At 37.5% G+C, this 26,496-nt stretch overlaps 1 protein-coding gene across 1 annotated transcript in view; it reads left to right on the top strand.

The window, feature by feature from the left end:
• CEP135 (centrosomal protein 135) overlaps positions 1 to 26,239 on the top strand; it is an 82,907-nt gene extending 56,668 nt beyond the window's left edge. The window contains exons 18-26 of the mRNA XM_025385585.1: positions 1,578 to 1,633; positions 2,653 to 2,821; positions 4,271 to 4,381; positions 4,666 to 4,851; positions 10,480 to 10,689; positions 12,174 to 12,376; positions 13,528 to 13,632; positions 17,266 to 17,379; positions 24,226 to 26,239. Of these exons, the coding sequence (XP_025241370.1) occupies positions 1,578 to 1,633; positions 2,653 to 2,821; positions 4,271 to 4,381; positions 4,666 to 4,851; positions 10,480 to 10,689; positions 12,174 to 12,376; positions 13,528 to 13,632; positions 17,266 to 17,368 (1,143 nt within the window). The 3' untranslated portion in view covers positions 17,369 to 17,379; positions 24,226 to 26,239. The remainder of the gene's footprint in view (positions 1 to 1,577; positions 1,634 to 2,652; positions 2,822 to 4,270; positions 4,382 to 4,665; positions 4,852 to 10,479; positions 10,690 to 12,173; positions 12,377 to 13,527; positions 13,633 to 17,265; positions 17,380 to 24,225) is intronic.
• The last annotated feature ends 257 nt before the right edge of the window (positions 26,240 to 26,496 follow it).

Genomic DNA, 26,496 nt, shown 5'->3' with positions numbered 1-26,496 from the left:
ATCAATCACTGGTTCCTTGCTTTGTCCATTTGAAGAGTTCATGGTTCCCTCTTTGCTGTTGTTTCTTGTGGATGTATGTCTGTGTCTTCGAAGGATTAGTTATTTACTCCAGTCTTCTCTATCTGGCTTGTTTTTTTGTTGTTGTTTTTGTTTGTGTTTTTTGAGACAGAGTCTTGCTCTGTCACCTAGACTGGAGTGCAGTGGCATGATCTCAACTCACTGTAACCTCTGTCTCCCGAGTTCAAGCGATTCTCCTGCCTCAGCCTCCCAAGTAGCTGGAATTACAGGCATGCAACACCACACCCGGCTAATTTTTGTATTTTTAGTAGAGATGGCATTTCACCATGTTGGCCAGGCTGGTCTCGAACTCCTGATCTCGGGTGATCCACCTGCCTCAGCCTCCCAAAGTACTGGGATTACAGGCCTGAACCACCACACCCAGCCTGGCTTGTTTTGGTTTTCATTGGTTATGTTTGCTTAGAGATTCTTCAAACTTTATTGAATTTCTTATACTTTTTTTCATAGGTTACTGCCTCCTTTTTGTCACTAGATGGTGGCTAAAGCCCAAGTTTGCCTTGGCTTTAGTGAATGCTCAGACCCCTACCTATCTGGGATGGGGGAGGTCCCAAAGGGGATGTCCCAGCAGTGTCGAAGGGCTGGCTAAGGGTTTGTGCCCAGGGGACCTGTGGAATGTACCTCCTACAGCATGGTGTTACTGAACTACCACTCTGATTTGCTGTCTTTGGCCGAGTAACAGAGAAGAGTTTCCAGGGATGAGGAGTTAGTCCTACCTCACCACTTTGTCTCTGGGTTTCCTCAGGGACATGTCTCCCTTCAGGTATCCATGATGTTTCCTGTGTGTTGAGGCATGGAACAGGTCTCCTGCCAAATTACGCAAAATAGTAGAAAAGCTGGTTGTCCACCTCAATCTCACTTTTTCCAGTGTAGAAACCATGAATTAGAGGAGATTTTCCTTTGTACTTGGTGCCAGGCAGATTGAGGGAACGGACATCACAGATGTGCAAATTCGATTCTGTCATTGTGTGCTCAGAGGTTTTTTACGTCTCTGTGGCCCGGGAACTGACTTGTCCTCGTATTTGAGTCCTGGGATAGTGCTGATGATAATGTTAACATTGTATATTTATTTTTGATTTTTTTTGTGAGGAATGAAGTCAGCTTGTGACTACACCACCATCTTAGAACCAGAAGTTTCCCAAATATGCAATTATTATTGGCCATGTAGAAGTTTCTAAGACCCAGGACCATGTTTTCTAATGTTTAAATATCATTTTTTTCAAATAATGTTAATCTTCAAAATGTAATTTTATCTATTTCTAGAATGTGATTTTATCAGATCTCATTAAAGCAAACTCAAGAAAACTATCCAAGGGTAGGTCAAAACACGCCAGTATGTGAAGTACGATTGGGACATGGAGATATGTTCACTTGGAGCTTTGTTTTAGGCATACTTTATATAATTGAGCTGCATATTTGAACTATATGAGTATGACAAGTTATATAAATTTAGCTAAAGACATTTTGGTTTAAAATCTTACACATTTTTGTAATTTCTATAGGAGAAAACTGTTGCTCAAATGAAGCTAATGATCTCAGAGTGTGAATCAGCTGTGAAGTAAGTCATTAATGAAATTACATCCAGCTTTTTAGGAGATTTTCAGTGAATACAGCTTTATCTATTCAGTAGCAATGTAGCAATAGAAGAATTTCTCTTTCAATTTCCCCATTTTTGTCAATGGTAGCATCATTTTCTCAGTCTCCAGCTTGAAAATATGTTATCCTCTTTAACCTCTCCTTTTCTGTCATCCACATATAAACACTTACGTCTTATTAACTATTCTCCTATATATCTACTTGTTCCTTATTTTTACTGTAATTATGCCACTTGGAGCCTAATCATTAAAACTTAAATTACTTAGTAGCCAATCTTGAATTTATTCTCCATCTAAACCTATCTTGAGCGCTGTCACAAAATTTTACGTTTTATGTCTAGTCTCTCCAGGCAGATTGTAAGCCACTTCAAGAAAAAAGTTGCTTATTTATTTTACATATCCTTAACATTTTATATAATAGTGGGGATATAGACATTTAATAAGTATTTGCCAATTCAATCTATGCTTTACTTTTTGTTTGTTTTTGAAACAAGGTCTCGCTCTGTTGCCCAGGCTGGAGTGTAGTGGTATGATCTCCACTCACGGCAACCTTGGCCTCCCCAGGCTCAGGTGATCCTCCCACCTCAGCCTTCTGAGTAGTTGAGACTACAGGCATGTGCCACCACGCTCAGCTAATTTAAAAAAATTTTTTTGTAGAAGCGGGGTCTCCCTATATTGCCCAGTCTGGTCTCGAACTCTTGGGCTCAAGCTATTCAACTTTTAACACTTGAAAGTGTTCTGTGTTTACTTGATTGTTGGATTAATACATTTATTTTTTTTTACTTCATTTGCAGGTAATTATTGGTTAGAGCTCTAAAATATCTGTTCTACCTAATTAATAGGTATCTTAATGCAGCAGTTATAATTTCTTATAATCACAGTATATTTGTATTCTAAGTATACTTAGACCATAAGTTTTCTTTTAAATGAACTACAGTTTTTATAAGTTTTCTTTATTATTTTCACATCACTCATTTAACAGCCAGCTAAAAGAAACATTAGTTAATCGAGATCGTGAGATAAACAGCCTCCGGCGCCAGCTTGATGCAGCTCACAAAGAACTCGATGAAGTAGGAAGATCTAGAGAAATTGCTTTTAAGGAAAACAGAAGATTGCAAGATGACCTGGCTACAATAGCAAGAGAAAACCAAGTACGAACACAATGCATAAATTTTGATAGTTTTATACTATCCATTGTTTGCTAAACATTAAAGCTCTAAATTTTTTTTCTAAAATTTAATTACATAAAAATAAGTGATATAAATAATTCATTAAGGACAATGGTGTTTATCAGGGTATTAAAAAATGTAGCTTAGGCTGGGCGCAGTGGCTCACACCTGTAATCTTAGCACTTTTGGAGGCTGAGGTGGGTGGATCACTTGAGATCAGGAGTTTGAGACCAGCCTGGCCAACATGGTGAAACCCCATCTCTACTAAAAATACAAAAATTAGCCAGGCGTGGTGGTACGCGCCTGTAATCCAAGCTGCTCGGAAGGCTGAGGCAGGAGAATCACCTGAACCTGGAGGTGGAGGTTGCAGTGACCCGAGATCGCGCCACTGCACTCCAGCCTGAGCAACAGAGTGAGACTCCATCTAAAAAAATAAAGTTTCTTGGAATGCTGCTATATATCACAGGGTGTCTAATGGGTGCAACTGATCTTCTCACCATTTTGGTCTTTGTTGCAAGGAAACCTAAAGCTGAGAGCATGAAATTCTGTATGTCAGAAATCATTGTCACCCAATGGGTGAGGACATCAGCATCACTCCCAGAGCAAAGTTTCTGTGTTTTAAAGACTCAGGATAGGTTTTAATTATTTGTGCTTACTTCTGTCTGCTCTGAAATATACCTGTAGTTAAATGAATGAGTGTTTTAGAATGACAAATACTGAAAGGTATTAGTTTTGTTTGTGCTGGTTTCCTAACAGATTATAGTGAGAAGACCAGTGATTTTCCTGTTTTAAATATTTTATGTTTTAAAAAAATTGTTTTCAGTATTATTCAGCATAAAGCATATTGATGAAATATGAATTTTTTTAATGTCAGCCCCTGACCATAGCTAGCCCTTAGTGTAAATACCAGATACATGATCAGGACTATTATGGGAAATGTGTGATAAGGTTTGGTTAAAAAATCAAGATCAGACCAGGCGTGGTAGCTCACGCCTATAATCCCAGCACTTTCGGAGACCAAAGTAGGAGGATTGTTTGAGCCCAGGAGTTTGAGACCAGGCTGGACATCATAGTGAGATCTCATCTCAGAAAATTAAAAGAAAATTAGCTGGCATGGTGACATTTGCCTGGGGTCTCAGCTACTCGGAGGACTGAAGTGGAAGGATTGCTTGAGCCCAGAAGGTCAAGGCTGCAGTGAGCTGTGATCACGCCATTGCACTCCAGCCTGAGTGATAGAATGAGACTCTGTCTGAAAAGTTTTAAAAAGATGAGATCTGCCAGGAAAAATATGTGAAAATAACACTTAGGAACAGTTTTCCTTTTGTCCTACTCTATCTTATTCTCCAATTCCAAAGGAATTATTTGAATATAAATAAAATTTATTTGGTGGTGTGTTCATTTTAGATTGTCTTTAATTTATTTTATTTGTAGGAAATCTCATTGGAATTGGAAGCAGCAGTGCAAGAAAAAGAAGAAATGAAGAGCAGAGTTCATAAATACATAACAGAGGTGTCACGATGGGAGAGCTTAATGGCTGCCAAGGTGAAAAATGCTATTTAGGTTGGATTTAAGACTGAGGGTTTTTCTTTTTTTAACTTTTTCATGTTGGTTTATTCTGCCTCTACAATTAGATATTAAACATTTTAAAGTAGAGATCCTGCCTACTGCCTTTATTTTTCCCATAGATTTTAGTGTGGTACCTGCACAGATAACTAATGCTCCCTAAATTAGAACAGAATGCTCTGTGTGTGTATGTGTTTATGACATGGGTGTTCCAGTAAGTGACAGTTACTAATTTAGAAACAATTTTATTATGATTAAACCAGGAAAAAGAAAATCAAGATTTGTTAGATAGATTTCAGATGCTTCATAACCGTGCTGAAGACTGGGAGGTCAAAGCCCATCAAGCGGAGGGAGAAAGCAGCTCAGTTCGACTGGAACTTCTTTCTATTGACACTGAGAGGAGACATCTTCGAGAAAGAGTGGAGCTATTAGAAAAAGAAATTCAAGAGGTAATATATTTATTTGTTTTGTAAAGATGTTATTTGGTGAAACAGAAAACATTCAAAGATACTTTATTTTTATTTTTATTTTTTTATTTATTTATTTTTTTTTTGAGACAGAGTCCCACTCTGTCACCCAGGCTGGAGTGCAATGGCACAATCTCGGTTCACTGCAACCTCCACCTCCTGGGTTCAAGTGATTCTTCTGTCTCAGCCTCCTGAGTAGCTGGGATTACAGGCACGCGCCACCACGCCTGGCCAATTTTTTGTATTTTTAGTAGAGATGGGGTTTCACCATGTTGGCCAGGCTGGTCTCAAACTCCTGACCTTGAATGGTCCACCCACCTCAGCCTCCCAAAGTGCTAGGATTACAGGCATGAGCCACCGCGCCCGGCCTCAAAGATACTTTATTGACCTGAGGTTGTAAACATTGATAAAATCAAGTTCAGTGGTAAATTTCTGTCATTCTCTTAATTTTCATACAAGCCCCATTACTTTTTTTGTAGTAAAAGATACATACATCAAATTTCACATTTTAACCATTTTTAAGTAGACAGTTCTATGGTAGTAGTACATTCACAATGTTATGTAACTGTCACCATTATTTGTCACCCTGCTTTCTATCTCTGTGAATTTGATTACTCTAGGTAACTCATATAGTGGAATCACACAATATTTGTCCTTTTGTGACTGATTTCACTTAGCCTTATGGTTTACTTTACCTCAGGGTTCATCCGTATTGTGTAGCATGTATCAGAATTTCATCCTTTTTTAAGGCTGAGTAACATTTCATTGTATGTATGTACCACGTTTTTGTTTAGCCATTCGTCTGTCAATAGACATTTGATTTGGTTCCACCTTTTGGCTGTTGTGAATAATGCTGCTGTGAACATGGGTATACAAATATATCCGTTCAGGTGCTTGCTTTTAGTTCTTTTGGGTGTATACCCAGAAGTGGAATTACTGAATCATATGATAATTCTGTATTTAATTTTTTTAAGAATAGCCATGTGGTTTTTCCATGGTGCTACACCATTTTATATTTCTACCAGCAACGCATGAGGGTTCCAGTTGCTCCACATCCTCGCCAATACTTGTAATTTTTTAATTTTTTGTTTTATAAGAGCCATCGTAATGGGAGTGGAGCAGTATCTCGTGCTTCTGGTTTGCATTTCCGTAATGGTTAGTGATGTTGAGCATCTTTTCATTTATTTATTAACGATTTTTGTATCTTCTTTGGAGAAATGCTTATTCAAATCCTTTGTTCATTTTTTATAATCAGATTGTTTTAAATTGTTGTAGAAGTTCTTTATATATTCTGGATATTAATACCTTAGTGTATATGTGGTTTGCAAATACTTTCTCCCATTGTGTGGGTTGCCTTTTGAACAGTTTTTGATGTACAGAAGTTTTCAATTTAAATGAAGTCCAATTTATTTTTTTCTTTTGATGCCTATACTTGTGGTGTCATATCCAAGAAATCATTGCTAACTCCAGTGTCATAAAGCTTTTCCCCTATGTTTTCTAAAAAGAGTTTTATAGTTTTAGCTCATATACTCAGGTCTTTGATCTATTTTGAGTTAAGTTTTACAAATGATATAAGGTAAGAGCCCACCATTTTTTTTTTGCATGTAGATTTAAATAAGATTTTGTCATAAAGACAGTCTATAAAAATCTCATAATAAAAAATGTGAGTTCAGTTAAAGTATAGGGACCCAGGGTTAGATTGATATACAATAGTTGGCCATTATTATCATTTTTGTTTTATTTGTGTAGTCTTATAATTTTTATCTTTCAGGAGAAAGTATTGACTATCTGTAGCGGATAGAATTATAGTCTCCAAAAAGATATATTGAGGTACCAACCCCCAGTCTCTTATTTGGAAAAAGTGTTTCTGCAGATGGAGTCAAGTTAAAATGAGGTCATAGTGGATAGGACAATGGATGTTTGGACATAGGAGAGAACACCACATGAAGATGGAGGCAAAGATTAGAGTGATATGTGTAAAAGTCAAGGAATGTCAAGGACTGCCAGTAGCCATCAGAAACTAGGAGAGAAGCAAAGAACAGATTCTGCCTCAGAATCTCCAGAAGGAACCATACCTGCCAACACCTGAATTTTGGACTTCTAGCTTCCAGAATTATGAGAGAATAATTTCTATTTTTCTAGGCCACACAATTTGTGGCAGTTTGTTATAGCTGCCCTAGGAAACTAACACAGATTATGGCACCAGAAAGTGGTTTGCTGCTGCAACAAACACCTGAAAATATTAAAGTGGCTTTAGAACTGGGTAATGAGTAGAGACTGAAAGAGTTTTGAAGTGCTTGACAGAAAAAGCCCAGATTGCCTTGAAGAGATCATTGGTAGAAATATGGACATTAAAGGCAATTGTGATGAAGACTCAGAAGAAGTGAGAGCTGTAAAGAAAACTTCTGTTATTTACAGAATACATATGTTGTCATGGATGAATTTTGCCAGAAATATGAATGTTTCCTCTGGTGATGTCTCAGAAAGAGTTGAGAAAAGATGTTACTTGTTATAAAGTGACAGAGAACTTGGCTAAGTTATGGTCTACTGTTGGGAGAAAAGTAGAATTTATAAGGGATGAACTCAGATATTTAGCTGAGAAGATTTCCAAGCAAAGTGCAGAAGAGACAGCCTGGTTTCTCCTTGTTACTTGTAGTAAAATGTGAGAGGAAAGAGAGAAATGGAGGAAGGAACTAAAAAGCAAAAAGGAAACCAAGACATGAAGCCGGGCGTGGTAGCTGACACCTGTAATCCTACTACTTTAGAAGGTCAGGGCAGGCAGATCGCTCAAGCAATCCACCTGTATCCACCAAAAAACTACACTCAGGAGTTCGAGACCAGCCTGGACAACATGGCAGAACCCCGTCTCTACAAAAAATACAAAAAAATTAGCTGAACCTGGTGGCACGTGACTGTAGTCCCAGCTACTTGGGGGACCGAGCCCAGGAGGTCAAGGCTGCAGTGAGCCGAGATTGTGGCACTGCACTCTAGCCTGGGTGACAAAGTGAGACCCTGTCTCAATAAAACAAAAAGGAAAGAAACCAGAACTTGATGATTTTGAAAATTCTTAGCCTATCCAGACAGTATGCTGTAGAGTGTGACTAGAAAACCTCTTGGTGAAGAGATTAGATATGTGACTCATGAATCCAATCAGTCATCTCAGCAGAATCACTGCCAGCTTTGACTGAAAGAAGCAGAAATGGGATGAAATGAAGGAAGGCTATTGGACTTCTGGGATCCTACTAGCAGAAAACAGACCAACAGAGCTAGTTGGCTGCTAGTTCACCTTCAAAAAAAGGACAGAATGACTCTAAGGGTAGCTCAGAGACCAGCAAGGCCACCAAGGGCAGCTCAGAGTCTGGTGGGGCTGTGGCTACCACCACAAGCCCAGACAGGTCCAGATGATGGAGCTACTGTCTGTCTCCTTGGTTTCAGAGGGCAAGGCCACTGCCCCTGTGGGACACAGGGTGGGGCCACCCTGGCTGGCTCAGAGGACAGAGCACCAGATAAACAAGGCACAAATGATTATTATTGGGTTTTGAAATCTAATGGATTCGGCCTGCTTGGTTGCAGACTGACTTTGGACTAGTAACTCCTTTATTCCTTTATTTTCTCCCTTTTACAGTGGGACTGTCTATTGTATGCCTATCCCGCCATTTTATTTTGGAAGCAGTTTACTTGTTTTCCAGTGTGATAGGTCTGTACATGGAGGAGAATTTTGTCCCAATGTGGTCCATATTCAGAGTCTCACCCATATGTGATTCAGATGGTGCTTAGATGAGATTTTGGGTTTAGAGTTGATGCTAGAATGTTGGGATGGAGTGAATGTATTTTGTATATGGAAAGGACATGAATTTTGGGGGACCAGAGGGTAGGAGAATTGTGTTCACCAGAAAGATACGTTGAAATCCTAACCCCCCGTATCTGTCAACATGACCTTATTTGGAAACTGGGTTTTTGCAAATATGAACAAGTTAAGATGAGGTTGTGCTGGGTTAAGGCAGGCCTTAACCCAGAGAATGATGGGTGTCCTTCAAAGATGAGGGAAATTTAGATACGTATATACAGAGAAGGCTGTGTGAAGATTGAGGCGGAGATTGGAGTGATATGTCTACAAGTCAGTGAACCCCAAGCCCTGGCAGTATCCACCAGTTGCTAGGAGAGAGGCATGGGACAGATTCCCCCACAGAAGCTCTGGAAGGAGCCAGCCCTGCCAACACCCACATTTTGGACTTCCAGCCTCCAGAACTGTGAAAGGATAAATTTCTGTTTTTTTTTTTAAACACCTCATTTGTGGTAGTTTGTTACAGCAGCCCTAGGGAACTAATACACTGTCTCTAAAAGTTTTTCTGTTAAGAAGAGTATAATAACTAGTTAAAGGAATCCTTTTCAACCTTCAGAAGAGTTTTTCAGCAACTATTCTCAACTAATCTTCAATTATTTTGTTTTTTATTATTGTTCGTGTTCTTATGTAGTATATGAAATTAGCTTTTACTAAAGTATAAGCCAATTTCACAATAAAGTATTTGTTTAGGGGAGCTTTTAGTAATGCATTAAAAAATCTAAATACTTTTCTGCGATTGTTGAAGTTGATTGAATCTTCACAGCACAATATTAGATTTTCAGTGTGGATTCGTGGAGTTTTTTTTTAAGAGACAGAGTCTTGCACCGTCGGCCAGGCTGGAGTGGAATGGCTTGACCATAGCTCACTGCAGCCTTGAACTCCTGGGCTCAGGTGATCTCCCGCCTCAGACTCCCACGTAGCAAGGACTGTAGGCATGTGCCACCACACAGCTAATTTTTGTATTTTTTTGTAGACAGGTTCTCACTATGTTGGCCGGGCTGGTTTCAGATTCCTGGGTTCAAGTGATCCTCCCGCCTCAGCCTCCCAGAGTGTTGGGGTTGCAGACGTGAGCCACTGTACCCGACCATTTTAATAGCCTGTTGCAATAATTTTATTTTTCAAATGCAGAATTCTTCCCAAAACCCAGAAGTAGAGTTTATATCAGTTTGTATTTATTACTCATAATTCAAATTGTGAGAAATTTCAACTGTGGATTCTTCTTAAAAAAATGTATCAGTATTTGAAATTTTTTTCATTATTTCAGTTATTAAAATATTAAAAAGTTACTTACTATTATTTAAGTTAAATTTAAATTTCTTCGGGTATTTAGTTTTGAAATAAACCCCATTTTTGGAATTTAGAATTTAACTGAAGACAGTTGAGGAGTGATATGTATATATGTTACTTTTTCTTGAAATGGCATTATTATAACAAAGATAATGTATAAAGGAAAAATTTAATGCAATTTCAAAAATTCCTCATATCCACAACCCCCTGACACAATAACTTTCTTTTTTACATCTTCCAAATATATAAATATACATATGAGGTACACAGTTACCATGATTAATAATTATACACAATTCCTTTTGTTAAGCATTAAATAGGTCATCTTTAAATAGTAGGCAGCTTCCTGAGAGTATTTTAAAATAAGCAAAAATTGACTGTCATATTTTTCTAAAGTGAGATTGTTGGCTGTACACATTCAGGTTCTTAAAATGTTTGGGTTATTTTAACTTTTTACTTGTTTCTTTTTCTTTTTTCAGCACATAAATGCCCATCATGCTTATGAATCTCAGATCTCATCAATGGCAAAAGCCATGTCTCGATTAGAAGAAGAGCTGAGACATCAAGAAGATGAGAAAGCAACAGTATTAAATGACTTGTCATCTCTTAGAGAACTTTGCATTAAACTTGATTCAGGCAAAGATATTATGACCCAGCAACTGAATTCCAAAAACCTTGAGTTTGAGAGGGTAAGAAAGAGAAATTGTCTTGGCAAATTGTTTTATTGAACCCTACTCTAATTGTTTTACTTTAGCATTCACCACACCATGCATATATTTGTTTCCTTTTAGAGTAGTTACTTTTTTTTTTGAGATGGAGTTTTGCTCTGTCGTTCAGGGTGGAGTGCAGTGGCGCGATCTCGACTCACCACAACCTCCGCCTCCTGGGTTCAACCAGTTCTTCTGCCTCAGCATCCTGAGTAGCAGGGATTACAGGCATCTGCTGACACATCTGGCTAATTTTTGTATTTTTAGTAGAGATGGGGTTTCACTATGTTGGCCAGGCTGGTCTCAAACTCCCAACCTCGAGTGATCTGCTGGCCTCGGCCTCCCAAAGTTTTGGGATTATAGGCGTGAGCCGCTGTGCCCGGCCTACAGTAGTTACTTTTGACTACAGGATTTTGACAACCAGATTTGACTGCTTGATTCTTTGCAAGATTTCTCAGGCAAACGTAGTGATGAAAGTGGGTGCTGTTTTGGAATAGATGGCTATTTAGGAAATTATGAATTTTCTGATTATAAATTAGGAGCATATCCTACTACATTCTTTCTCTGTTTAAAAGTAAGACTTGAGGCCAGGTACGAAGGCTTATACCTGTAATCCCAACACTTTGGGAAGCCAAGTCAGGCAGATTGCTTGAGCTCCGGAGTTTGAAACCAGCCTGGGTAGCATGGCAGAATCCCATCTCTACAAAAAATACAAAGAATTAGTCAGGAATGTGGCATGTGCCTGTAGTCCCAGCTACTTGGGAGGCTGAGGCGGGGAAGGTTCACTTGAGCCCAGGATGTTGAGGCTGCAGTAAGCAGAGATTGTGCCACTGCGCTCCAGCTTGGGCAACAGAGTGAGACCCTGTCTCAAAAAAAAAAAAAAAAAAAAAAGTAAGACTTGAATGAAGGATTGAACGGTTCAGTGCTTCCAAAATAGAATATTTTTCCCGATAAAAATCTCAAGGTGTTTAAATCTTAATTAAACAAGTCTATTTAGCTAGAATTTGCCACTCCCAAACAGAGGCATTACTTTAAATAACCTAGTGTTTGTTTTCAAACATGGTTGTTTTCAATTTTCACTCATCTAGTAGTATCCTTATTTTCAAGTACTGAGAAGCTGCAATACTGACTTGATCATGTAGTCAGAGTAAGCATATTCAACCAGAAGGATCTCATTGCCCTTATGATTTTATCTTAATAACCCTCTCTTGACGAGGTACCATGACTGAAAACTATTTGAGGATTGGAGTAGATCCTATAGCCAAATAAGCCCATAGTAACAAAGATTATTTTGAAAATAAAGTGTCTTTCTTATACTTAAAGAAATGGTTCATAGTCTTTAACTAATACCCAAAATGAAACAAGTGATGGATGACTAGTTCCACAGAGCTATATTGTCATATACGTAATTTTTTCAGAGTAAATTTAAATTGTACTGAAGTAATCTCACTTTGTTTTTCATGTAGGTTGTAGTGGAATTAGAAAATGTAAAGTCAGAGTCAGACCTATTGAAAAAACAACTGTCAAATGAGAGACATACAGTTAAAAACCTCGAATCATTGTTGGCTACAAACAGAGATAAAGAATTTCATTCTCACTTAACCTCCCATGAGAAGGATACAGAAATCCAGCTACTTAAGGAGAAGTTAACCCTTTCTGAAAGCAAATTGTAAGTGTCTCAAGTCAATTTATGCAAAGACAATTGCTTGTGAAGGATAATTTTTTAATTTTTTTGAAGTGGAGGAAAGGTTAAGAGTATGAAGGATAGGCCGGGTGCAGTGGCTCACACCTGTAATCCCAGCACTTTGGGAGGCCACGGCTGGTGGATTGCCTGGGCTCAGGAGCTTGAGACCAGCCTGGGCAACATGGTGAAACCCCATCTCTACTAAAAATACAAAAAAAAAAAAAAATTAGCCAGGTGTGGTGGTGCACACCTGTAGTCCCAGCTACTCAGGAGGCTGAGGCGCGAGAATCACTCGAACCCAGGAGGTGGAGGTTGCAGTGAGCCGAGATTACACCACTACACTCCAGCCTGAGCGACAGAGCGAGACTCTGTCTCAAACAAACAAAAAGCATATGAAGGGTGTACAAAACCAAAATATTTGGCTTATATGTCTGCTGCTTTTGGAAATTTAGGAGACTGGCTCAGGAGAAACATCGTGTTGGGAGGTGCAGACCTGTATATCTTCACTACAGAGGTGGTACTGTGGCAGAGTAATGAGAAGAGAAAACATTAGGAAAACACCTACATTTGAGGAATGGACAGAGGAGTCAGTGAAGACAGCATTCTCAGGAGAAGAAGAGGTGGCTGTGTTTTATGCTGTAGATTAGGAAAAAGGACTCTAAAAAGGCTATGAGATTTGACCCACATTACGTGTATTGATTACTTTGGGAGAGATTGATGATGTCATACTTTTACAATAGAAGGATTTAGACGTATTTGTAGGAAGAGGGAAGGAAACCCAGGGTAGAGTACGCATGGAAGAATGAGCTTTTGAAAGGTATTAAAAATATTAATATTTCTCTTTCCAAGGCAAGCGTCAAGAAAGAGCCATTGACGACACTTTACATCTTGATATTACAGTTTATGTCCCATTCAAATTTGTATCCCTAGCATTGCTTTAGTGCTTAGTATGTAATAGATGTTCAGTAAATGTTTCATAAATAAAGGAATGAAAAAGAAAATGTGATAAAAGCTCTACAAGTTTAGAGAATTCTTGTTGAAAGGTCTTGATCTTCTCTTTATTAATTTAAAAAACCACAGCACTTGACTTTACAAAACAGAACATTCATTTCTGGATTTTTAAATTTGTTTTTAAGAACTAGTCAAAGCCGGGAAAACACCATGCTTCGAGCTAAAGTGGCACAGTTACAAACAGATTATGATGCCCTGAAAAGGCAGATCTCAACTGAAAGATATGAACGGTAAGACAAATTTTTTAAACATTTGACAGTGTTTTTATGTGTTCTCTATCGTACTTCAGAAAGTATTTAATATGGCTTACAAATAGCAAACTTGCTAATACATAAAGTACATTTCTTTGGCAATTCTTCCTTTTAAAAAAGGCAACAAGTACTGGGGACGATAACAGCTCTACAGTAACTAAAATAGCAAGTATTACATAGCAGATGCTTTATAAATATTTATTGAATAAAATTGTTTAATCTGAAAAATAAGGTAAAATAGCAAGTGTTGTATAAATATTTCCTGTAGCATTCTGTAGGGAAAAATTAGAGCCCACAGTTATTTCAGAGAGTGTAGAGTAGGAACAACAATCCGTACAAGAGCTCCGAAATGCATGGTTCAAGTAGGATGTTCCACATACAAATCATAATAAAGGTAATGATATTGAAGATAGTAACAGCAGTTAACAGATGTGGGCCAGACACTATATAAGTGTCTGATTAATCCCACCAACAATCTATTATTATGCCTACATAAAGGAAACTGAGATCACATAAATAGTAAATGGTAGGACCAAGAGTAAAACCAAACAGGTTTTAATTCTAAAACCTGTACCCTTAACCTCTCCAATGTATTCCCTACAGCTTAGTAATTTTCATATTCACTCATAATTTGGTTCATTTGCTTTATGTTGAAAAATTTAATCCCCAGGAAAAATTTAATCCCCAGGTGTTACAAACCCTGAAAGAGACCTGCTTTAAATCAAAGTCTAACTTGCAAATCAATTGCCACGTTACTTTTCTTCCATTACTCTTTCCTACTATGTTAACACCATAGATGTCTGCATTCCTGAGATTTCATTCTCAAATAGTGGCCAAGTTGCTTGTTAGATCAGTTTTTGAGTTATTCTTACCTATTTACATCAAAACTTTATGGTGATTTGCTATTTGAAGTGTGTGCTATGAAATCAATATTTACAATTTCATAAAGGACTTGTGCAATCCCAGCACTTTGGGAGGCCAAGGCAGGTGGATTTACTTGAGCCCACGAATTTGAAATCAGCGTGAGCAACATGGCAAAACACCATCTCTACAAAAAAATTTTTGAAAATTAGCTGGGGCATGATGATGGGTGCCTGTAGTCCCAGCTACTCAGGAAGCTGAAGTGGAAAGGTTGATTGAGCTCAGGAGGTTGAGGCTGCAATGAGCTGTGATCGTGCCACTGCCCTCCAGCTTGGGTAACAGTGAGACCCTGTCTCAGAAAACAAACCAGCCAACAAAAAATTAGGCCTTAGGTAGCAGCAGAGACAGGAAAGCAGGATTGATAATTTCTTGTAATTTAGAAGATCTAGTTTCTGAATGTACTAAACTATACATATATAATGATTTCCATTTCTTAGTGATAACTTAAATTCTCTGCAAATCAGAAGTCCTAAATCAAGCTTTCTATTGTCCAGGGTTATAGACCTCCCCACAGTTCCTCCCCTTTTTCTTTGCCTCTAGGCCTCAATGAAACCTTGAGCCTCATGACCATGTCTTTCTTGCTCTTTACTATCCACCTACATCATACATTCTCATGGGTGCAATATTACCTCCCGTCCTCCAAAGGAAGAAATTGTTTCTTGGGGGTAGGGGATAGAGGTAGCAAAAAAATTTTAGGTAGTATAAGTTAGTAGAATGGTTTATGTCCCTCCAAAGGGCCAGGACATAAGCAGTGTATTAAAATTTCATGGGGTGGAGGGATAATCTGGGGAGGAAAAAGTCTAGAAAAGTTCCTTTGGGAGAGTAATAATGAAGAAATCTTGAGAAGCACCGAACTAATTAGAAATCTCAGACACTGAAGAGCTCAAGGCAGAAAGAGTCTAGTCCAGAGACTATAAATAGCCCACAAAGGAGATGGCAACATAATCCCCATTCTTGGTGGGGACAGACCCAGACACAGGGAAGGCAAGCATAATAGAGACAATAGATTCTTTCCAATCTGACTTTTGGGAATTTTGAGGCAGGAAGATGGGAGAAGGCTAGCTATATGTGCAAGATGATATGGTAGGCCTGGCATGGTGGTTCGTGCCTGTAATCCCAGCACTTTGGGAGGCTGAGGCAGGAGGATCACTTGTGGCCAGGAGTTCAAGACCAGCCTGAGCAACATAGTGTGACCCCTATCTCTAAAAACATTTAAAAAATTAGCTGGGCATGAAGGTGCACACCTGTAGTCCCAGCTCCTCAGGAGGCTGAGGCAGGAGGATCGCTTGAGGCCAGGAGTTCAAGCCCAGCCTGGGCAACATAGTGTGACCCCTATCTTTATAAACATTTTTTAAATTAGCTGGGCATGAAGGTGTGCACCTGTAGTCCCAGCTCCTCAGGAGGATGAGGTGGGAGGATCACTTGAGCCTAGGAGTTTGAGGTATAATTGTACCACTGTGCTTGAGTCTGGGCAACAGAGCAAGTGACTGTCACACACAAAAAAAAAAAAAACAAAAGAAGAACGAGTAAACCTAGTTATGGGGAACATCAAAGTATAGGCAGGAGAAAAGGATCCAGTAACACAGCTAAGGAAAGATCATCTAGGTAGAAAGAGAACCAGGAAATGTAGTGTCATGAAAGCCAAGGGTGGTTACCAGAACCAAATCCCACAGAAGGGCCTAGCATGTAGGCATTTAATTTTTAAGAACACATTAAACAGGTTTGTTATAATTTTTTTAAGTATAAAGAAGAAAATTTATCTGTAAATTTTTGCCCTCCATACTCACCATTAGCCTTTTTGAGTTTAACATCTCATCATCTAGTGTTTGTGTGTGTCTATCTGTGTGTTCAGTTGGTATCCTATTTATTTTCACTATATATAATATGTATTATAATTAAAATATATACTAATCTATATTATATATATGAGATACATATTATAATACATAACATATAATATACTAATATATATTACGTAATACATAAATATATAGAATATATCTCATATAATATATAAATAGTAGATAAAAAATTTCAATTAAAATATGTACTGTGAGATTGTTCAAAGCAATTTTATAATATATATTTATAAAATATATATTGCATATTATATATTTTATAATATATTATATATTGTATTATATATTTTATAATATATATTGTATTATATATTTTATAATGTATTTACATATATGTATTATATATTATATATTATCTTATATATTATATGTAATTAGTACATTAGTGTTATAGTATATGGTGTATATAGAATAAGTATATTAGTATATATATAATTAGTGTAACTAGTATATTAGCATTACTATTAAATTTAAATCCTATGTCTTTGTATGATTTTTAAGTAGTGGATAAAAGATTTCAATTTAAAGAATATGTACTATAAGAGATTGTTCAAAGCAATTATGTTATAACCATGTCAGAATAGCAGGCTGTCATTAAAATAATACCTTAGAAGCAAAATGCTCCTCACTGTACATATAATATTTAATTTTTTAATTGAAATCTTTTATCCACTACTTAAAAATTGTACAAAAACATAGGATTTAAATTTAATAATAATACTAATTAAATAATTTATTACAAATTTGCTAATAACTATTATATTTGTATACTACTATTTTATTTTTCCTTGTGCTTGCGTTTCTCTCTCTCTTGTTTGATCTTTACTAATAGAGAACGAGCAATCCAAGAGATGCGTCGACATGGTCTTCCTACACCACCCCTTAGTTCCACTCTGAGGTCTCCTTCACATTCTCCTGAACATATAAATGCGTAATTATCAGAAAGGTATGTATGTAACACCAAGGACAGGCAAAACTAATCTGCGGTTGTAAAAATTCAGAAAGTTGTTTTCTTCATCGGGAGAGGGGAGATTGCCTGGAAAGGCGTCCAGGAGAACTTCCTGGAGTAATGGAAAAGTTCTGTATCTTGGTCATAGTAGTTATGTGGGGATATACAATTGTAAAAATTCATAAAACTGACCATTTACAGTGTGTGCTTTTTTTTTTTTTTTTCTTGAAGAGATGGGGTCTCGGCCAGACACAGTGGCCCACACCTGTTATCCCAGCACTTTGGGGAGGCTGAGGCTGGAGGATCACCTGAGGCTAGGAGTTTGAGACAAGCCTGGGTAACATAGTGAGATCCCCATCTCTACAAAAAATACGAAACTTAGCCAGGCATGGTGACACACGCCTGTAGTCCCAGCTACCAGCTGCTAGGGGGTGGGGGAGGATACTGAGGCAGGAGGATGGCTTGAACTCAGAAGGCTGAGGCTGCGGTGAACTACGATTGCACCATTACAGTCCAGTCTGCATGACAAAGCAAGCCACTATCTCCAAAAAAAAAAGGGTTCTCACTATCTTGCCTGGGCTGGCCTCAAACTCCCAGGCTCAAGCAGTCCTCGCACCTCAGCCTCTTGAGTAGCTGGGACTACAGGCTGGCCCATGCATTTTATCGTATGTAAATTATACCCGAATTTAAAAAGAGAAGACATCTACAGCATAACGTTAAATGACAATATGAGCTATCACAGGATATTCTTTGATGAAGGGCTAAATTCAAGCTACAAATAATAGGTAGTAAAAATGTAGACAAAGCATAGAAACAGGAGTACACATGGCACAGTAGTCCCAACCTGGCAGGAAGGGCAGGCTGTGGGGCAATAATGAGGGAGAAAGGTTTGGAACTTAGAGTGGAATATATAGAGTATTATATTGAATGTGAAGCTAAATTAGAGATTATAGACTTTATTCTGTAAGTCAAGGGAAACCATGAAGGTCAGTCCTTCTACGTATAGGATGGGTACAAGGGAAGGGTCAAGATGAAAGAGCTGTTTCTGGTAGATTAATTTCACACCTGTCTTTCAACCATATTGGAAAGGATAGGAACTAGAGGTAGAGAGTCCAGTAAGTGGTATGAAATAAGCAGTATAGTAGTTCAGGATTAGTATCATAATATTGAAAACTAGGACTGAATTTTTAAAGTAAACTATGATATATATACAGAAAGGTACCGTATCATAGATACATAGTTCAATGAAGTTTTTCAATGAACAAATTGAACACATCCAGGTAACCTGCATGAAAATCGAAAAAACAACAAGCCAGGCGTGGTAGCTCACACCTCTGTAATCCCAGCACTTTGGGAGGCTGAGGTGGGTGGATCACTTGAGGTCAGGAGTTCAAGACCAGCCTGGCCAACATGGTGAAACCCTGTCTTTACTAAAAATAGAAAAATTAGCTGGGCATGGTGGCGCACGCCTGTAGTCCCAGCTACTCGGGATGCTGAGGCAGGAAAATTGCTTGAACCCAGGAGGCAGAGGTGGCAGTGAGCCCAGATCGCGCCACTGCACTCCAGTTTGGATGACAAAGTGAGACTCCATTCAAAAAAATAAAATAAAATATAAAGCCTGGCACAGGAGACTGAGGTCGGAGGACTACTTGAGCCCAGTTCAAATCCAGCCTGGACAACAAAGAAAAACCCCATCTCAAAAAAAACAAAATAAAACAAAACAAACTAACCTCTCTTGGGTGTCAGTCATAAGCCCTGGTCTAAAAGTAACTGTCCTGACTGTTAAAAGTGTAGATTTCTCTTTGCTTACTTTTAGACATTTTGTAAATGAAATCATGTTCCTGGCTTCTTTTTCTCAGCAGTACGTATTGTTGTGTGTACTTGTAGATTGTTCAGTCTTGTTGCTGTGTATGGAATGCCATTATGGAAACTTACTACAATTCAGTTACTCCTCCTTCTCTTGATAATCATTTGGTAGTTTCCAGTTTGGACTATTACAAATAGTGCTATGGTTATACTTAGAAGTGAAATTGATGGATCATTGGATATATGTATGTTCAAGCTCTAGTAGATATGGCAAAACTGTTTTCCAGAGTAGTTGTAAAGTGCTAGGACGCATTTGACTGAGGAAGGATCAAAGGGACGTGCTGATTCACTGGAGATGGGAATGAATGGGAAAGAAACGTGAGTCAGACCCAGGCTTTGACAGGTAGTGACTGTGAAAATGCATACTCATTGACAGAAATAGTTATCCCAGTCTTGTTTAAATTGATACATTTCTTTGCCTCTTTTGATAGAAATATATAGAAGATAATTAAACATTTCCTCTGACTCAGAATCCTCATTGTGAACATTAGTTATGTGCTGTTCTTTAATATACTGATGCCCTCATGTTTGTAGAACCTAGGTTTAAATGATTCCTGATTGCTCTGCTTTTGCTTTTGTGTTTGATTAAGGCATTTATTTTTCTCTTTCACCTTGAGGACCACTTCTCAGTGTTCACTGTAGTCACTGTGTCCTTCTTGAATTGCTGTGTTATTTTCATGTGATCCAGTGTTGGTTCACCTTCTTGTTACAAAGCCTTGTAAGAGTGTGACACAGACATTTTCTCATGTTTGATTCATAGCTGCAGTTTAGATCAGGGGTTGGTTGGTAAACTAGGATCTGCAAGCCAAATCCATACCACTGCCTATTTGTGTAAATTAAGCTTTATTGGAGCACAACCACACCCATTTGTTAACAGATTGTCTAAGACTGCTTTACTGCAGTGGCTGAGTTGAGTACTTTTGACAGACCCTGTGGCCCACAAATCTAAAATATTTACTTCTGTCTCTTCACGTCATGTAGCTCTGGAAAAACTCAACTGTAGACCTGTAAGAAAATAAGAGTGAAAGGCAAATAATTCCTTGGTTTTTGAAAATAAGCTTGACTTTGTAGAGTCCCTGAAAGAGTACTGGGGACTCTCAGGGATCCCCAGACTGCACTGTAAGAACTACTGATGTGGAACGTAGATTCCTGCAATCCCTAAAACTGTGATGAATTAGACATTGCATTTTTGTTTTGTTTTGTTTTTTGAGCCAGGGTCTCACTCTGCCACTGGAAGGATGTGGCATGATCATAGCTCACTGAAACCTCAAACTTCTGGGCTCAAGTAATCCTCCTGCCTCAGCCTCGGGAGTGGCTGGGACTAGAGGCACCACACCCATCACCACTATCTAATTCTAAGATTTTTTTATCTCCCCAAACAGAAATTCTGTACCCATTAAACAATCACTCTCCAATCCCCAGACCTCACCTTCCCAGCTCCTAGTAACTTCAAATCTACTTTTCTGGTCTCTATGAATTTGCCTATTTTACATTTTCATATAAGTGAAATCATACATTTGTTCTTTTGTGTCTGGCTTATTTCACTTAGAATAATATTTTCCAGGTTCATCCAGATGTAGGATATACCACATTTTAAAAATCCTTTCATCAGTTAAAGACACTTGGGTTGTTTCTACCATATGGTTATTGTGAATAATGCTACTGTGAGCATTGGTGTATAAGTATCTGTTTTAGTCCTTGTTTTCAAATCTTTTGGTATATACCTAAGACTAGAATTGCTGGGTCATGTGGCAATTCTGTTAAACTTTCTGAGGGACTGCCAAACTGTTTTCCACATGCTGCACCATTTTATATTTCCACCAACAATGCATGAGGGTTCCTGTTCTCCACATCGTCACCAACACTTGTTATTTTCCATTTTTTAAAATTTCAATGATTCTAGTACATGCGGATTAGAAAACTTCTATAACCATTAACAAACTCGTAATTTATAACTTTGTAATAATTTGCAATTAATTTTTGAGGTATGTTGAGATTGTTATTTACTAATCCATTTCCACTCATATTTTCTAAATATTGTCACCAAAACTAATTTTAAGGGATTTCCCCAAGCACTCAGAAATGAATTGCTCAAGGAAAAAAAAAATGAATTGCTCAACTATAAAATGGCATCTCAGATTAGTGTCTCTTAATACTTAAAATATATAATCCAACTTTTATTCTTTCTTTTTTGACTATCATATCTAATGCATGCTATTTGAGTAGGAAAAACCAACAAAACTGTTTTTCCAATTCTCGTACACCACTCAGCACACCACTTCAGGCACCGTATTCTCCAGCAGACACCAACTGATCTCAGTTTCAACATTTAACTCAATTCTGACATTATCTGCCTGGAGATAGTGTCAGATCCCACAGATTAAGAGCTCAGTCCCACAAATCCCTTCCCCTTGACTTCAGATGCCAATCAAGTCCCAGGTTGTGATCTGTGCTTCTGACTGATGAAGTTTCCACAACCCCCTCATCACATTCTATTAATTTGCTAGAGCAGCTCACAGAACTCAGGGAAACATTTTACATTTACCTGCTCATTGAAAAGGCTATTACAAAGGATACAAATTAACAGGCAAATGGAAGGGATGCATAGGGCAAATTATTAGGAAACCAGCTCAAAGCTTCTGTGCCTTCTCATGGCGCACCACCCTCTAAGCATCACCAAGTGTTCAGCTATCTGAAAGATTCCTGAACCCAGTTTTTGGAGGTTTTATGCAGGTATCACTAAGTAGGCATGATCGATTAAATCATTAGCCATTGGTGATAAACTCAACCTTCAGCCCTTCTCCTCTTTTTGGAGGTTGAGGTGTGGGGTCAGTGGCCCAATTCTCTAATCATGCTTTGGACTTTGTGGTGATCAGCTCCTGTCCTGAAGCTGTCTAGGGGCCCCTAGCCACCAGTCATCTCATTTGCTTGCAAAAGACACAGTTATCACTGTGGAGATTACAAGGAGCTGTGGACCAAGAACCAGGGGCAGAGACCCAATATATACAGTCACGCATTGCTTAACAACAAGGGATATGTTCTGAGAAATTTGTTTTAGGTGTTTTCATTGCGCAAATGTCATAGAATGTATGTACTTACACAAACCTAGACGGTATATAGCCAACTGCATACCCAGGCTGTATCGTATAGCCTCTTGCTCCTAGGCGATAAATCTGTACAGCATGTTACTGTACTGAATACTGTAGGCAGTTGTAACACGGTGGTATTTGTGCATCTAAACATAGAAAACGTACAGTAAAAATACAGTTTAAAAGATAACCAATGGTACACCTATATGGGGACTTACCACAGATGGAGCTTGCAGGACTGGAAGTTGCTCTGGGTCAGTCAGTGAGTGAGTGGTGAGTGAATGTGAAGGCCTAGGACATTCCTGTTCACTGCTATAGACTTTATAAACACTGTATACTTAGCTATACTAAATTTATTGTTTTAATTTTCTCCAATAATAAATTAAACTTGGCTTACTATAACTTTTTTCCTTTATAAACTTTTTAATTTTTTTTAACTTTTTGACCCTTTTATAGTGACACTTAGCTTAAAACACAAACAGATTTCATAGCTGTACAGAAATGTTTTTTTCTTTATATTCTTATTATATAAGCTTTTTTTCTATTTATGAAATTAATCTTTTGTTTTACTTTTTAAAGTTTTTTGCTAAAAGCAATGACACAAACACACACATTATCTTAGGCCCACAAAGAGTCAGGATCATCAATATCACTGTCTCCTTCCTCTACATGGTGCCCCACTGAAAGGTATTCAAGGGACATAATGTTTACGGAGCTGTCCTCCCCTGTGATAACAGTGCCTTCTTCTGCAATACTTCCTGAAGGACCTGCCTGAGGCTGTTTTATAGTTCACTTTTATTTTTTAATGAGTAAGAGTACACTCTAAAATAATGATTAAAAGCATAGCATACTAAATACTAAGCAATAGGAAATTTTTGGTTCTGTTATAATCTTTTGGGACCACAGCCTTTTATGCAGTCTGTCATTGACCAGAATATCATTATGGAACATATGACCATATTTCTGTGTGTATTTTTTTTTTGTTTTAAGAGACAAGGTCTCGCGGTCTCGCTCTGTTGCCCAGACTGGAGTGGTGCAGTGTGCCATCAGAGCTCACTGTAGCCTTGAACTCCTGGGCTCAAGCAGTTTCCCACCTTGGCCTCCTGAGTAGCTGGGACTACAGGTGTGTGCCACCACACCCAGCTAATTTTTGTATTTTTTTAAATAGATATTGGGTCTCACTATGTTGTCCAGACTGGTCCTGAACTCTTGGGTTCAAGCGATCCTCCTGCCTCAGCCTCCCAAAGTGCTGGGATTACAGGCATGAGCCACTGCACCCAGTTTGTATTTCTTATTATAATGCAGTATCACACAGATTCATGGAGGAAACATAAAATACAGAGACATATAAATAAACAAAAATCACTTTTTTAAACAAAAGTATAAGCCAGGCAGAGTAGCTCACACCTGTAATCCCAGCATTTTGGTAGGCCAAAGTGAGAGGATCACTTGAGCTCAGGAGTTTGAGACTAGCCTAAACAACATAGTAAGACCTTGTCTCTACTAAATACCAAAAAAAGAAGCCAGGTATGGTGATGTGCACCTGTTGTTCCCGCTACTTTGGAGGCTGAGGCAGAAGGATCACTTGAGCACAGAAGATCAAGACTGCAGTGAGCTATGATCATGCCACTGCACTCCAGCCTGGGTAACACAGCAAGAACCTGTCTCTAAATAAATAAATAAATAAATAAGTGAATAAAGTACAATGAATAAAACAGTACTTGAATTTTAAGAAGTAGAACAGTACTTCTTAAATGTAACTGGTCACAGAGTTTTATTAGATTCTATAATTTCATTTAAAACATTACTGAATTTCAGTTTTTTATGAATATGTTGAATAACTTCATCATTTTTCTCTTAACCCACTTTTCAATTTCCCGCCTTTCAGAATAATGGTTTTCAATGAGTTCCTATGTGGATTTTTAGAAGAACAGAACAGTAATGAAATATTTGAAGTACTTGTTGCTGAAAATCATGAACATGGACACAAATTCTACCTCTGTCAACTTTTATTTAAATCAGTGAATATGTTAAAAAGTTTGGTTTAAAAGAACTATATCTGTATGTATATTTTCATATATATGACAGAACAAGAATATGTATTAATAGTGCCTAATGTTATATCTATGTTTTTTTATTCATGAATTAAATTACTAGAAGTATGTTTATACTGTGAATTAATATAATGTATTCACATTATTCTTTAATAATCTGTTTCTTAATAACCCATGATATATGTATGTAAATATTCTTACAGTACTTGTTTTTAGTTTTCATGCCTATGTTTAGCCCATATCTTAATGTATTCACAAAGAATGATCAACTTTGATGCTATGCTGTCATGCTTAACTTTTTCTTAAAATTATTTCATAGATATACTGTCTGTTGTCAAGGGGAATATATTCAGGTCTGGTCTTATAATAGCAGAGATCTTGGTAAAATAATGATTACCATATATAATGTGTTATTGCCATCTAGAAGAACTATGATGAGAAAGAAACATTTATATATTATGTAAAATATTATTTTAACTATCATCACATGGACTCTCTGTGTAACACAGATTCTATCAAAAGCAAACTAAAAGCTATATGCAGAATTTTGTATAAAACAATAGAACGGAAATTTGGGGCATTTTTCTAGGAAATAAAATTCCTCAGTGTATTAATCTAAGGTTTCAAAGTATAAAAGTATATGGGTAGGCCGGGTGCGGTGGCTCACACCTGTAATCCCAGCACTTTGGGAGGCCAAGGCGGGTAGATTACCTGAGGTCAGGAGTTTGAGACCAGCCTGGGCAACATGGTGAAACTCGTCTCTACTAAAAATACAAAAATTAGCCAGGCTTTATGGCGGGCACCTGTAATCCCAGCTTCTTGGGAGACTGAGGCAGGAGAATTGCTTGAACCCGGGAGGTGGAGGTTGCAGTGAGCCAAGATTGCACCATTGCACTCCAGCCTGGGTGACAGAGTAAGACTCTGTCTCAGAAAAAAAAAAAAAAAAGTGTATGAGGCAAATACAGTAAAACATTTTGTTAAATTCCAGTATACATTCAGTGATACCACTCTTTTTCTTCTAAACCTGTGTGTTATAATTTACCAGTTCCCCAAAATGGCGTTTTAACGCCAAACTGTGGCATATACATGGAAAATAGCTTTTTATAATTAATTTTCAAAGTTGTAATTTTAAAGAATTTGGGTGTATACCTATGTTAATGAAACAACAGAAGTACAGAAAAGAATGTCAGATACAAAAATCAATCATGCAGAAAATCTGTTCTTAATATATTTCATTATGATCGAAAAACATAAAAACTAACATAGGAAAGTGAAAGATCAGTTATTTATATTTTGTTTCCTCTTGTGGTTTAATAAAGTGAAGTGTGTGTGTGTGTGTGTGTACCTGGGGGTGGGCAGTGCTCTTTTTCTAAAACTAATATGCCGTATATATCTGAAGTATGACCTTTTTAGTGTGTATTAGGATGTGGGCTGGTTTGCTTTTCTACCGCCTTTGTAATTTTATGTATCCCATCTCCTTTGTGTGAATTCATATGTGTGAATTCATATATTATAGCAAAATACAAGAGACGTGGGACTGTTTGCAATACCATATGGACATCTTTTAAAAAATATATGTAAATAAAATAAAAAATATTTGTCCCCACCTTTTCCCCCAAAACAACACCAAGACATTTTTGTTAGATATTTTATTTTTAATGTTTTCTATAATTTAAAAATGTATAGTCTGCCAAATTGTTGTTTTCATAACCATGATTTTTTTTGAAAAACAGTTTTATCTTAAAATACTGAATGTTCTCACTTTTTATAGATGTTTTTAATTTTGTTTTAAATAATTTTAAATTATGGAGCTTGACCTAGATTTGCCAATAAACTTTCTAGTCAATTTATTTTCTCTTTCTTACAAGTAAGGTTTTTATAATTTTATATTAGCAATATTCTTAATTCTAAAATTAAATTTATTCAAATCAAACTTTATCATGGTGAGATATAGGCAAATCCCTGAACGTAGGTGCCAGGCACCTTTCTTAACTGACTTTTATTTCCATTTAGTTCAAAATAATAAGAAATGTAGTCAAAGTTTATTTTCGTTATCCGTCCACAAAATGGTTAAACGTGTGTGTGTATGAATATACTCTCTTCTC

Source organism: Theropithecus gelada, chromosome 5, assembly GCF_003255815.1.
Source record: "Theropithecus gelada isolate Dixy chromosome 5, Tgel_1.0, whole genome shotgun sequence".
Classification (NCBI taxonomy): domain Eukaryota; kingdom Metazoa; phylum Chordata; class Mammalia; order Primates; family Cercopithecidae; genus Theropithecus; species Theropithecus gelada.
This window is presented reverse-complemented; position numbering and strand designations above follow the sequence as displayed.